General features: G+C 37.2%; 1 protein-coding gene across 3 annotated transcripts in view; it reads left to right on the top strand.

Annotated features, from left to right (window-relative positions):
* LOC111061941 overlaps positions 1-14099 on the top strand; it is a 42363-nt gene extending 28264 nt beyond the window's left edge. For 2 of the 3 annotated variants that reach the window (XM_039429263.1, XM_039429262.1), the window contains exons 10-14: positions 171-2217; positions 4291-4505; positions 7189-7338; positions 9030-9276; positions 13692-14099. In XM_039429263.1, coding sequence (XP_039285197.1) covers positions 171-2217; positions 4291-4505; positions 7189-7338; positions 9030-9276; positions 13692-14017 — 2985 coding nt within the window. In that variant the 3' untranslated portion in view covers positions 14018-14099. The remainder of the gene's footprint in view (positions 1-170; positions 2218-4290; positions 4506-7188; positions 7339-9029; positions 9277-13691) is intronic. The other variant, XM_039429264.1, reaches the window with a different exon arrangement.
* Positions 14100-14680: the final 581 nt, after the last annotated feature.

The following is a 14680-nucleotide window of genomic DNA, read 5'->3' as shown; positions in this document are numbered from 1 at the left end:
CATGCCCAATCGTAGGTTGAAAAAATGACAGAAAAATCATTATTAATTATCAAAAATTCATTCATTATTTATCAAAAATTATCATTTATTGATCTTAAATGATGATTTCATGTAGAGAAAATCTCATGGATTGAAAAAATCAAATTTGAAATAGATGTTTCTGCTTCTAGGGCCTCACCGCCGACAACCACAGACACATCAAACTGTCGTCAGACAAATTAACGGCGCTGTCAGACAAATTCGCACATCACATGCGGATGGCCTGTCCCCGCTGTGACTACACGTTCAGCCGTCATCTGCCACCGACCAATCACAGTCGATCTTCCAGCAGCACTGCCTCGCCATTGGTCGAACTGCAGGAGAAAGCCCACCAATTCAGGGACACCTTCAACCTGGACACGCCCCCCATGGATCTCAAAGCTAAAAAGAGAACGGTATCGGTTGGAAGTGAAGCTAGAAAGAGTACAATTACCTCTGGAAATGAAGCTAAAAAGAGTACAATGTTGGATAGGGACACCACAGCTGCTAAAGAGAGTACAATTTCAACTGAAAATGAAGCTAAAAAGAGTACAATTACCTCTGGAAATGAAGCTAAAAAGAGTACAATGTTGGATAGGGACACCACAGCTGCTAAAGAGAGTACAATTTCAACTGAAAATGAAGCTAAAAAGAGTGCAATTACTTCTGGAAATGAAGCTCCAGATTGTAAAAAGAGAACGATTTCGGTTGGGGAATCTACAGCTGCTAAAGAGAGTACAATTTCAACTGAAAATGAAGCTAAAAAGATTACAATTACTTCTGGAAATGAAGCTCCAGATTGTAAAAAGAGAACGATTTCGGTTGGGAAATCTACAGCTGCTAAAGAGAGTACAATTTCAACTGGAAATGAAGCTAAAATTACTAATAAGAGTCCAATAACGGCTGGAAATGAAGGAACCGATTGTAAAATGAGTACAATGACCGTAAGGGATTCAATGGCTGCTAAAGAGAGTACAATTACGACTGGAAATGTAGCTGCAGGTTCTAATAAGAGTCCAATAACGGCTGGAAATGAAGCTCTAGATTGTAAAATGAGTACAATGTTGGATAGGGAAATCACAGCTGCTAAAGAGAGTACAATTTCAACTGAAAATGAAGCTACTGCTGTTAAAAACAGTACACTGAAATCCAGCAAACCTAGAAATGTTGAAGAGAGTACAATAACATCTGGAAATGGAGCTACATTAGCTGCAACGAGTAATGCAGCTAAAGTATTTGAAGAAAGTTCTTCTACTATTGAAAATGAACCTTCAGAAGACAAGAAACCTGTAGTAGCTAAAGAAAGTACTGGAAATGAACCAAATTTTGTTAAAAGTAGTACAATGACGGCTAGGGAAACGGCAGCTGCTAAAGAGAGTACAATCTCGCTTAAGAGACCTACATCAACTGGAGAATATACAAGCGGTGAACCCCCAGCTGCTAAAAGGAGGACATCTGATGAATACAGCACAATAGCAGCTGCAAATGAAGGCATATTAGCTAAAAACAGTACAATGTTTCCTAGCAAACCTAAATCTGTTAAAGAGAGTAAAAAGACGTCTGAAGATGAACTTCTATTAGCTAAAAACAGTACAATGTTGTCTAGCAAACCGTTGTGTGTTAAAGAGAGTACAAAGACGTCTGAAGATGAACCTCTATCAGCTAAAAACAGTACAATGTTGTCTAGCAAACCTTTATGTGTTAAAGAGAGTACAAAGACGTCTGAAGATGAACATTTATCAGCTAAAAACAGTACAATGTTGTCTAGCAAACCTTTATGTGTTAAAGAGAGTACAAAGACGTCTGAAGATGATCATTTATCAGCTAAAAACAGTACAATGTTGTCTAGCAAACCTGTATGTGTTAAAGAGAGTACAAGAACGTCTGAAGATGAACCTCTATTAGCTAAAAACAGTACAATGTTGTCTAGCAAACCGTTGTGTGTTAAAGAGAGTACAAAGACGTCTGAAGATGAACCTTCATCAGCTAAAAACAGTACAAGCAAACTCACAACGGTTAAAGAAGTTTCTAAACAGAGTACATTGTCGCTTGGAGTGACTAGAGAGAGTCGTATGATAGCTAGTCAGCCCACAACAAGTAGTGGCCATAAAGGTACTGGAATTCCTTTCTTGTGTTTGGATACCAGCTCAATGTCCACAGATTCTGATGCTGAAAACTTCTATTTTCCTCCTATTCTAGGTGAGTGATAGAATTAAGTTAGAAATTACAGGTTGTAGTTACAAGTGATCTAATTTGTTATAAGTTTCTCAAGCTTAGGAACCATAGATCATCTTCTACTTGATAATGGGATAAATACCAAACTAGTAGTATCTCAAATAAAAATAAAAAGGGTACCACTGTAGAAAATCTATGTGCCATTGCTACACTTTATAAAAAATTGAGTAATTGCATAGCCACCTCTAATAGAGGTATTAGAGGTGGCTATTGTAATTGCCATCACCTTGTGTGTAAACTTTTTTCAGTAAATTCGTAATGATAATAAAAACTGGTCAATGCCAAAGGAGATGAAATTTGTCAAAATATTTCGAGTTTGACAAAGAATTTATGCACAAAATACAGAGTGTTTATAAAAGGATTATACAACTTTGAAAGCACATAAATATTTATTGAAATTACTTACAGAATTGAGAAAGGTGTCATTTTGTTACAAAACACTTTGAGTTTAAGGTGTGGGTGTTATTTTGGTTGGATGTGTCAGCCGTTGGTAATGCGACATAAATCCCACCGATAATCGATTTCTTGCCACACTCGTACCAGCATATCAGGCGTAACTTGTTCAACCGTAACGATCCGATTTTGGAGATCATTCAGATTGGCTGGTAGAGGTGGAACATAAACCTTATCCTTGATGAAACCTCAAAGGAAGAAATCCATCGGTGTTGAATCCGATGAGCTAGAGATGTCCATGAAATTGGCCCTTAACGGCCAATTTTCAAATTTTCAAACAATGCGATTGTTTAGAAAATCCCAAACTTCTCCGTGGAAATGAGCTGGTGCACCGTCATGCTGAAAGTAAAAGGGCACTTGTTCATCTTGTACAGCATGACGGTGCACCACCTCATTTCCACGGAGAAGTTTGGGATTTTCTATATAATCGCTTTCAACTTCGCTGGATTGGCCGTGCAGGGCCAATCGCATGGCCACCTCGCTCACCGGATTTAACACCGATGCATTTCTTCCTGTGGGGTTTCATCAAAGATAAGGTTTATGTTCCACATCTACCAGACAATTTTAATGACCTCCGAAATCGGATCACATTCGGATCGCTACAGTTGCACACAATATGCCTGCTATGCTGGTACGAGTGTGGCAAGAAATCGATTATCGGTGGGATGTATGTCGCATTACCAACGACTGTCACATCAAACCAAAATAACCCCCACACCTTGAACTTGAAGTGTTTTGTAACAAAATGACACCTTTCTCAATTATGTAAGTAATTTCAATAAATATTTATGTGCTTTCAAAGTTGTAAAGTCCTTTTATAATCACTCTGTATTTTGTGCATAAATGTTTTGTCAAACTCGAAATATTTTGACAAATTTCATCTCCTTTGGCAATGACTAGTTTTTATTATCATTACGAATTTACTGAAAAAAGTTTACACACAAGGTGATGGCAATTACTATAGCCACCTCTAATACCTCTATTAGAGGTGGCTATGCAATTACTCAATTTTTTATAAAGTGTAGCAATGGCACTCTGCTCATGTATTACACATTCAATTTGATAAATTATAATATATTTATGTATTTCGAACAATTTTCCAATGTATGTATTGTGGAATGGAAAACAAATTTAAATTTCTTGAGAGATTTAATTATTTCTTTTATATGTGAATATTTCCTATTTTAGTGATAATAATGTGAAATATTTCAATGTTTGGTTTTGAAGCATCTAAATTTAAATCTACTTTGTAGAAATAATTAATTACTGAAAATTTTGTGAAGTGAACAACTACAAGACTTAACCTATTTCGGACTATGTGTAACCTTATCTAAGTTTGGGAGAGGAATAGCACAAGGTTACCTTATTTTCCCTCTCCCTATCATTTTGATGATGTAGCCTACTTATTGTATGAATCAATAAATACAACAATGAAATATGAAAAAATCAAATGTTACATACGATCTGACCATTTTGAGAAGATATTGATGCAACCAAAATATTATTTAGCCAATTGTATGAATCAATAAAGAATAACGTTTCTGAAAAGAATAAAGAATAATTGTTGTCATTTCAATTTTGCAGATGACCCTTCAATCAGGTCGCAGTTTCTTGACGTGGAGGCTGTGGGTGGTGAGGCAGAGTTCGATGACGTCACAAAGGGTTGTAAAGCGTTGATGGGTGACGAGAAAATGACAAACAAGAGCAAGACAGAGCTATCGCCTAATCGTCAGTTTTTGGCGCAGATGGAACTGATAAAGAAGGGACCTATTCCCGAATCCGGTAGTGATTTGTTCAAGGTAGATTCTGATCCTGCTACTTCTTAAGAGTTGAAAATTCAACTCTTTCAACTCTTGAAAATTCAATTCAAGAGTTAAATGTAAATTCTCTTCATTAGGCGGAGATGAGATTTGTTTCTGTTCCATCAACTTCTTAGACTGGCCACTAACGATAGTACATGCATGATGAATATGTGTGTACATACAAGTCGTCATACATTGTCGTATCATCATAGCATATTATTATCATTTATCATAGCAAAAGGCGCAGAAGACGAATATCTTGGTTGAGCAACTTAAGGGATTGGTTCCAGTGTACATCCAATGACCTATTCAGAGCAGCTGTAAATAAAATTAAAATCGCCATCATGATAGCCAACCTCCGCCATGGAGACGGTACATGAAGAAGAAGAAGAAGATAGCAAAAGGCTTCGAACAACATTTTTTGAGGTTAGGCTTTTGCATCTTCGATTTTTGTGTTTATTCTCTGCTGCTCTATTTGAGGTTATATAGGGTGACACAGAATAACGGGAACTTTTAAAAACGTCATAAAACTAGTGGGAAGGACAAAAATGATTTTATTCAAACTAATGTAAAGCTCAATACTTACCATCTGAGTATTATTAAACAAAAGTTGGAAGGGCAAAAATGATTTTATTTAAACTAAAGTGGAGTTCAAGACTTGCCATTTGAAAATTACTAATAACATCTATCACTTTTTGACAATTACTTCTTCAAGATGGCTTCCTCCTGCACGAATACAATCTTGAAATCTGTGTTCAAGATTCCTGAACGATTGCTGCAACATTTCAGCTGGGATATTGTTAATTTAATTTTGAATTGTTTGTTATGATTGAACCACAATTATTGGTCAAGTTGTGAAAACGTTTGATTTGAGATAGCTCCACAAACAGAAAATCGCTGGTGGACAGATCATGGGACCAGGAAACGCAGATGTTGCAGCGATCAATGAGGAATCGTCAACACAGATTTCAAGAGTGTATTCGTTCAGGAGGAAGCCATCTTGAAGAAGTAATTGTCAAAAAGTGATAGATGTTATTAATAATTCTCAAATGGCAAGTCTTGAACTTTACATTAGTTTGAATAAAATCATTTTTGCACCTCCCACTAATGTTGTATGGCGTTTTTAAAATTTCCCGTTATTCTGTGTCTCCCTTTATTTATGTTTGTGATTTTCTTTTTTTACCACCTAATACAAGAAAATGACAAACACACAATCATAAATACCGACCTACAAATCAAACACATGAAAAAGAAAGGACCAGAGCTAGACACAATAGAACAATTTGAAATGTACACCCAATTTAAAAGCAATAGGCAATGTACATTAAATGAGCAAACCTACTTCAAATTCTTCTCAGCCACAACAATAGACACCAATAACAGCTCACTAAAAATTGCCATTCTATCCTTCTACTTGTCTATGATTACAACCAGGAAGATGGCAGACCTGCCGAAAGATCCCGTTGCTACAGTAAGGCTAGGGCCACCCGAGCGCACATAGTGCGTCCGTTGCAACTTACTTTTTGACGGCCGTCGCCATTGACACCACACGAGCGTTGAGTGTGGTGCGTCAAAGTCAGTTGGCTTTACGCAATGGAACCCAACGAAGCAATAACTTTTGCATTGCTCGACGTGCGTTGTAGCATTTCTGCGCAGTTCAAAAATCACCGTCCGTTACGACTTCCGTTACTTGGTACGCACGTACCTCGTGTGTTGTCACCAATTCACTTCCATGTATTTCTACAACGGACGTCAAAAAGTAAGTTGTTGCAACGGACGCACTTTGTGCGCTCGTGTGGCCCTAGCCTTAGTGAATAAATTCATTCATTGAAAAATATGACTGCTAGTCGTTCTTTTTACTAGCAAAAAAGTGATTTAATAATAAGCAGTTCGTGATGGGGGAACAACATTGAAGATGACGTATAACCATAGAGAAACAATAGCGTTAAGTAGATATCCCATGGTAAAGGGCGTTTATGTCGCAACTTTTACTGTTATCTCAAGCCGATTACTGTCGATTATTGTCGATTCTTACTGTTTTGACCGGATAAGAGCGTATGAACGGCACAATATGAGAGATTACCAGTGTCATAAATCTTCAAAGGAAAGAACTACGTGGACTATAGGCTTGAGATAACAGTAAAAGTTGCGACATAAACGCCCTATACCATGGGATATCTACTTATGCTATTGTTTCTCTATGGTATAACCTAGCAACATTTAGACGGTTGTATAAATTAGAATTGGAATCGTTTTGGGCTTTAGCCCGTAGTACTTTTCTAGAAGTTGTGAGACCAATAATACCTATAATAAAGGAAAGAATTGGCTTATACACGTACGAAATAGGAAATTCACGAATCACACATCATTACATCTTTACTACTAAACTGATTAACTTGAAATTTTGCATACAGATTCTAAATTTACCGAGGATGGTTATAGGCCCATTTTAAACTCTTCAAGATTTCAGTACGTCAAGTTTTCAGTTTGTCAAGTTTAAAAATAGACCCTTGCGAAGCACGGGTTACCTGCTAGTTGAATGAATAAATCTCAAAATTTGACCCTCAAATGTCTCAATTGACTCCCACAGTTTTGAGTTTCACTCCAATTTTTAAACGACAGCAAACGAAAAACGCAGATTTTGAATGTTTTTTTATGGATGTTTTTGCGGTTTGTCTAGGGCTGCAGCGTGGTGTTCTCGCGGTGCTTACGTCACATCGACGTGTGGCGCACTCTGCGGTCGACGGACACCGAGGGAGACAGCGATCGCGAGTACCGCGCGCCCTCTGAGGACCACAGTCCCATGGATGTGCAGCGGCTCACCAGACAGGTTGGTCAACTTTCAAATAACGGTGTTTAATCAAGGACGCAACCCTATCTGGAAATAGTCTATCATTAAATGTGATTTAGTTTCTAACAAAAATAAGTCACCCTTTCCAATATCCATATCTGTAAATGGTAGGCACATCAGCTACGTCTAAATTTCTGGGAGTTACTATTGATAAGCATATCTCTTAGATTCCTCACATCACTGAAGTGTACAGTAGACTTAGAAGAGTGTGCCTTACATTGAGAATATTAAATAAAGAATAATTCTTATTGAACGAAAATACAAATTAAATTATGTAAATCACCCCGAAGACTCTGCTACTGCAAAATTAATATTGACAACAGAATCGGGAAAATGGTTAGAACAGAGTAGGAAATGGTGCAAACATTTTGCACTGGAAACACAAATATCATATAAACTAGACTCTCAAATAAGATGAAAAAACTTGATTACATACTTAATACCAACTGTTCAGTGTAAAATATGTGCTGAAATCCTATTATATTAAGCGAGCAATTTCTGTATGTATCTGGTTATTTTTATATCTGGTTATTTTTATATCTGGTTATTTTTATATCTGGTTATTTATGTTTTACGGATCTCGAAAACTGCTCTAACGATTTTCACGAAATTTGGAACATAGTAGGTTTATGATATAAAGATTCGATTGCACTAGGTCTCATTCTTTGGAAAACTCGCTGAACGACATTAAAAGGATAATTCATCCTTGGAAAACAGATGATAATTTCGTCGTCTCTCGATAACAGAAGATGCGTGTGCCTGTGTGGGAGAGAGACCGAATTATTTCCAGCTGTGTAATCATAATAAATCAGCGAGAAATTTTATCTAGCTAGACCATTTTTAATCGATTTGATCAACATAATGTGGTTTGTTGACATGACATGATAATCCTACTAAACTAGAGTATATCATAATTTTGAAAGTTGATCATTATTTGACAATTTCAAGTGATTAGTAAGTGTTATTTTGTTATTTAATTTGGTTTGTATATAATCTAAACAATAATTTTTTTGTTTTCAAATGTTTGAACAGATATTGAACCTGAGTTCAAGTGTGTGGAACATAACCTACTTTCTGGACTATTTATAGTGAACAAATCAAAATTCGGGAAAAAACAGTTTTGGGCTGTGCCTGTTAGTACTTCCCCAATCATTTTAAAGAATTGTGTTCGGTTTATCAAGAGTCAATAAATAGATAACGAGCGAAGCTCGGTGCCCTGATATTATTCTTTAACAGAATAAAAACACCGGCTCCAATGAGTGAAAGCTTGAAATGATTTTCATCCATCAGTATAATACTCAATGGTATTTTATTCAATTCACTTTGAATAAATTTAATTTTTCTAAATTTAAAATTTGCATCTCATATTTATATTTTATATTCATCTCATATTTATATTCATATTCATATTTTTGGACGAAAGTTGAGCTTGAACTTCATACAGAAGAAACATAACCTATTTTTTGGGCATGTAATCAAAATTTGGGAATAGAATAGTTTTGGGCCAAGCCTGTTGTTCCTTCCCAATCATATTTATATGATTTGTTATTGTATCCACGTATAAAATAAATTAATTAATTCAGCCCTTCCAACCTGCTTTGTTAAAATCCATTCATCTTTACTCTTGTACCTAATCCAGCTACTTATTGATCGAGTCTTGTACGTTTCAGGTGCTAGCCGGCGGTGGACAGGTGTTCTCCCGTCTGCACCAGGTGCCAGGTGACATGCGACACACCCTCTACCTGGTGACAGACCGGCCATCGCGGTCCGCGCGCTATCTCAGCTGTGTGCTGGATGGAGTCCCAGTGGTCAGCTATATGGCGGTCATATCGGCCTGCATTGACAAGCAGCACTTTGGCAGAATGGTGCAACAGAACTGCGACTTTTGGCTGCCCGTCGGCTGGAGCGATGAGACAGGTATAAATAAATGAATAAATGAATAAATGAATAAATGAATAATGAATAAATGAATAAATGAATAAATGAATAATGAATAAATGAATAAATGAATATAATTTACTGCCATTCAACTGATCATAGTTACAGACAACGTCATAATTCTAATTATAATTCAACACACAACAAATTCGAATTCAAATTCAATACCAAACACACATACATCTATATAATCTATATCATCTAAAGTGAAGTCAGTTAGTAATGGGTTGAAAAATGACCCTGTCTAAATTTACATAGTTAGGCTTTAATAAGGTAACATTGAAATAGAAAAATCTGAAATATTAAACTTAATATTTCAGATTTTTCTATTTCAATGTTACCTTATTAAAGCCTAACTATGTAAATTTAGACAGGGTCATTTTTCAACCCATTACTAACTGACTTCACTTTAGATGATATAGATTATATAGATGTATGTGTGTTTGGTATTGAATTTGAATTCGAATTTGTTGTGTGTTGAATTATAATTAGAATTATGACGTTGTCTGTAACTATGATCAGTTGAATGGCAGTAAATTATATTCATTTATTCATTTATTCATTTATTCATTTATTCATTTATTCATTTATTCATTTATTCATTTATTTATACCTGTCTCATCGCTCCAGCCGACGGGCAGCCAAAAGTCGCAGTTCTGTTGCACCATTCTGCCAAAGTGCTGCTTGTCAATGCAGGCCGATATGACGGCCATATAGCTGACCACCGGGACTCCATCCAGCACACAGCTGAGATAGCGCGCGGACCGCGATGGCCGGTCTGTCACCAGGTAGAGGGTGTGTCGCAAGTCACCTGGCACCTGGTGCAGACGGGAGAACACCTGTCCACCGCCGGCTAGCACCTGAACGTACAAGACTCGATCAATAAGTAGCTAGATTAGGTACAAGAGTAAAGATGAATGGATTTTAACAAAGCAGGTTGGGAGGGCTGAATTAATTAATTTATTTTATACGTGGATACAATAACAAATCATATAAATATGATTGGAAGGAACAACAGGCTTGGCCCAAAACTATTCTATTCCCAAATTTTGATTACATGCCCAAAAAATAGGTTATGTTTCTTCTGTATGAAGTTCAAGCTCAACTTTCGTCCAAAAATATGAATATGAATATAAATATGAGATGAATATAAAATATAAATATGAGATGCAAATTTTAAATTTAGAAAAATTAAATTTATTCAAAGTGAATTGAATAAAATACCATTGAATATTATACTGATGGATGAAAATCATTTCAAGCTTTCACTCATTGGAGCCGGTGTTTTTATTCTGTTAAAGAATAATATCAGGGCACCGAGCTTCGCTCGTTATCTATTTATTGACTTTTGATAAACCGAACACAATTCTTTAAATGATTGGGGAAGTACTAACAGGCACAGCCCAAAACTGTTTTTTCCCGAATTTTGATTTGTTCACTATAAATAGTCCAGAAAGTAGGTTATGTTCCACACACTTGAAATCAGGTTCAATATCTGTTCAAACATTTAAAAACAAAAAATTTATTATTTAGATTATATACAACCAAATTAAATAACAAAATAACACTTATTAATCACTTGAAATTGACAAATAATGATCAACTTTGAAAATTATGATATACTCTAGTTTAGTAGGATTATCATGTCATGTCAACAAACCACATTATGTTGATCAAATCGATTAAAAATGGTCTAGCTAGATAAAATTTCTCGCTGATTTATTATGATTACACAGCTGGAAATAATTCGGTCTCTCTCCCACACAGGCACACGCATCTTCTGTTATCGAGAGACGACGAAATTATCATCTGTTTTCCAAGGATGAATTATCCTTTTAATGTCGTTCAGCGAGTTTTCCAAAGAATGAGACCTAGTGCAATCGAATCTTTATATCATAAACCGACTATGTTCCAAATTTCGTGAAAATCGTTAGAGCAGTTTTCGAGATCCGTAAAGCATAAATAACCAGATATAAAAATATAATTCATTGCTTATTAAAAATATAATTGATTATTTTAAACGAGAATGAACGTTAATATTACATCAATAAACCTGTATCTGAGTTCACAGAACTCATTCCCCACACCTAGACTTGTTGTCTTTGTGAGGAATATTTATTATGCATAATATTGTCTCTACTGCTGTACTTTTTTCTTGTGTGAATAAAGATTATTTGAATTTGTTACCGTCTATAGAAGGCATTGACAAGACAGAGGATCGGCAACGTTGTTCTGATATCTTTCTCCACTGTCATTGAAACTTGGACCTCACTACAGTGGTGTATTTCAGGGGATGGAAGCCTTTTATTATCTGTTTGTGCACTCTACTTTGTTCACTTAACTGTCGCTAAGTAAATAATTTGACTAATCAGCATATATCTACTGACTAGCCGTCAGGCTCGCTTCGCTCGCCGTATCCGTCTAGCCAGGGGGCTCCGCCCCCTGGACCCCCGACTGGATCGTCCAAGGATGAGATCAGCAGGCTCGCTTCGCTCGCCTGCATTTTTAATTTGAGCATTTTTATCATATGTTAAGACGATCCAGTCGGGGGTCCAGACTAAACGGATATGGCGAGCGAAGCGAGCCTGACGGCTAGTAATATAATATTCCCAGGATTGAAGTAGCAGTGCCCAATCAATTTTTCCGCGATAAATGCATTTAAATCTTCAACTTGGTGCCAACCTAACAAAGTCAACTCAACTTAATGCCAACCTGACAAAATTATTAATTTAGTTGCCAGTTAACAACTGTTTTGAAGAGGTACTCTATCTAGATTATAGTTCTATAGTAACATATGATATGGAAATTTCAATTATAATTAAGAGATTGGGAGAAGAAGAATATACATGCTAAAAGACGAACTTTAAACCCTTAAAACACCCTTAGAGTTAAAATATTGCCAAAAGATTTCTTAGTGCGCCTCTAAAGGGCCAACTGAACATACCCACCAAATTTGAACGTTTTTGGTCCGGTAGATTTTTAGTTCTGCGAGTGAGTGAGTGAGTTAGTGAGTGCCATTTCGCTTTTATATATATAGATATGATGAGGTCTCAAATCATATTGCCGACAATACCTATCAGAACTATTTTCAGTGTTTACACCGATAACACTCGAGTAAAAATGTTTTGGTCTTGGAAAATTTACAATTTTATGTTTCAACATAACTTTAAGGCTCAACTCACACTACCTCGACTCAAATCGTACGACTCCAGTCGAGGATACTCCAGTCTCTCGACCTTACGACTTTCTTGCTCATTGTCACTACTTCAGTTCCATGCTACTCCATTTCTAACCTTACTTTATTAAAAATATAAGATCTAATTCATCACTAATTGGCATGTAACAAACTCAATAATAATTATTATGAATATATTGTCTTATCTAATTATTATTATTGTCTCATCTAAAGCTGCGTACACATATTCGTGCTTCCAACCCGCACCGAGCACGCTCCTCCCTCGTACTGCCCTCGTACCGCCTTCGTACCACCATCGAACCACAGTCGGACCGCCCACGCACCCATCATGAACGTTACGGAAGATGTTAGATCTTCTCGCGTTCCCCGGTCGAACTACTCTTGCTCCCCGGTCGATCATCAATCGCTCTGCTGGAGTGACGTTCGGTTGTGGAGCAGAGCGAGAGTCTGTATGCACCTTTAAATGATTAAGGCTCAACTCACACTTACGCGACTCAGGTCGTGAAGAGACTCGACTCTAGTCGAGAGCATGTGTTTTCAAATGGTTACAGTCGCAGAGACTAGAGTCGACTTGTCTGGAACACATGCTCTTGACTAGAGTCGAGTATCTTCTCGACTTGAGTCGTGTAAGTGTGAGTTGAACCCAAACATCACTTTCATAAAACATAAGCTCACTTTCATTAAAAATGCACGGTACTAAGCAAATCAAGTCGAGGTTCGACCAACATGTCGAGTCGGCGCTCGACTCAGTCTCACAGTCGTGAGGTCGCGGAGACTAGAATCAACTGGCCTGAGTGTCATCATTTGGAGAAACACATGCTCACGACTAGAGTCGAGTCTCTCCTTGACCTGAGTCGCATAAGGCTCATCTCACACTTACGCGACTCAGGTCGAGAAGAGACTCAACTCTAGTCGAGAGCATGTGTTTTCAAATGGTGACACTCAGACCAGTCGATTCTAGTCTCCGCGACGTCACCATTTGAAAACACATGCTCTCGACTAGAGTCGAGTCTCTTCTCGACCTGAGTCGCGTAAGTGTGAGTTGAGCTTTCGTGTTAACACCGCACCATTTATTTAAATTGTTTTGATCTACCAAATTTACAATTTATGTTGCAACACTATTTTCAGTGAAAAACCCCCGCAAAAACAAGTTCGAGTAAAAATGTTCTGATCTTGTAAAATCGCCAATTTTTCGCAGGTCACAGCATCCTGCGACACCCTGAGAAACGGCAACCGTTGCTGGGCAAACGAGTGCTGTACACGTGCGGAAACCACGTGACACACCGCTTCTGGCGGGAGATTTTGGCGCGAATGGGCGCCCACGTGGTCAGTTTGGCGGGAAACCACCATGAGGTGGACATTGTGGTGAGCAGTGATGCGCATGCGCAGAGCAATTACCACGTGCCGGTGGTCAACTGCAATTGGATTGTGCATACGTTGCTGCACGGAAGTTGCAGACGCCATGATGCGTCGCCGTTCTATAGCCCTGATTACTGTGATGGGGGTGGTGACTCCTCGTGTTAGCACTTTTAGGTTAGGTCAAGGCCATAGTGTATTCGTGTGACGTCAGCACAGGTAGGGCTCCTACACCAATGATTTCAGCTGATTCGTTGATTTCAGCTGATCTATATTCTATTGGTGTAGGAGCCCTACCTGTGCTGATGTCACACGAATGCACTATGGCTTTGTACTGGTTGGATTGGCATTTAAGCCTTCAGGGTGTGCAAAGGCTAAAAATAAACTTTCTACTCGTGATATTTTTCAAAGTTTTTCGATTTGTATATCATTAAGCTATCAAAATTTTACTCACGAAAACATTTTTTCCGATCATTACTTTTTGAGATATCAGTGCCTAAAGTTAAAATTTTGGGACAGAACATTTCAAATTCGGTTAGAGATGAATCCATGAGATTTATAGGATACATTCTTTATGGTATTATTTATCTAGTAAAACAAACATTTTCTGAAAATTAATATCCATTTTTAAAATAGTTATTCAATTTACTAAAAATAACTTTTTGTTGAGTTATTTTTGGTAAATTGAATAACTTTTTCAAAAATTGATATTTTCATAAAATTTTTGATTTACTATATCAACAATACCATGTAGAATCTATCCTCTAAATCTCATGGATTTATATCTTACCGAATTTGAAATGTTCTGTCCCAAAAACTCAAACTTCAGGC

This window comes from Nilaparvata lugens, chromosome 5 (genome assembly GCF_014356525.2).
Source record: "Nilaparvata lugens isolate BPH chromosome 5, ASM1435652v1, whole genome shotgun sequence".
Classification (NCBI taxonomy): Eukaryota; Metazoa; Arthropoda; class Insecta; order Hemiptera; family Delphacidae; genus Nilaparvata; species Nilaparvata lugens.
The sequence above is the reverse complement of the archived record's forward strand: the minus strand, read 5'-3'. Positions and strand labels throughout refer to the sequence as shown.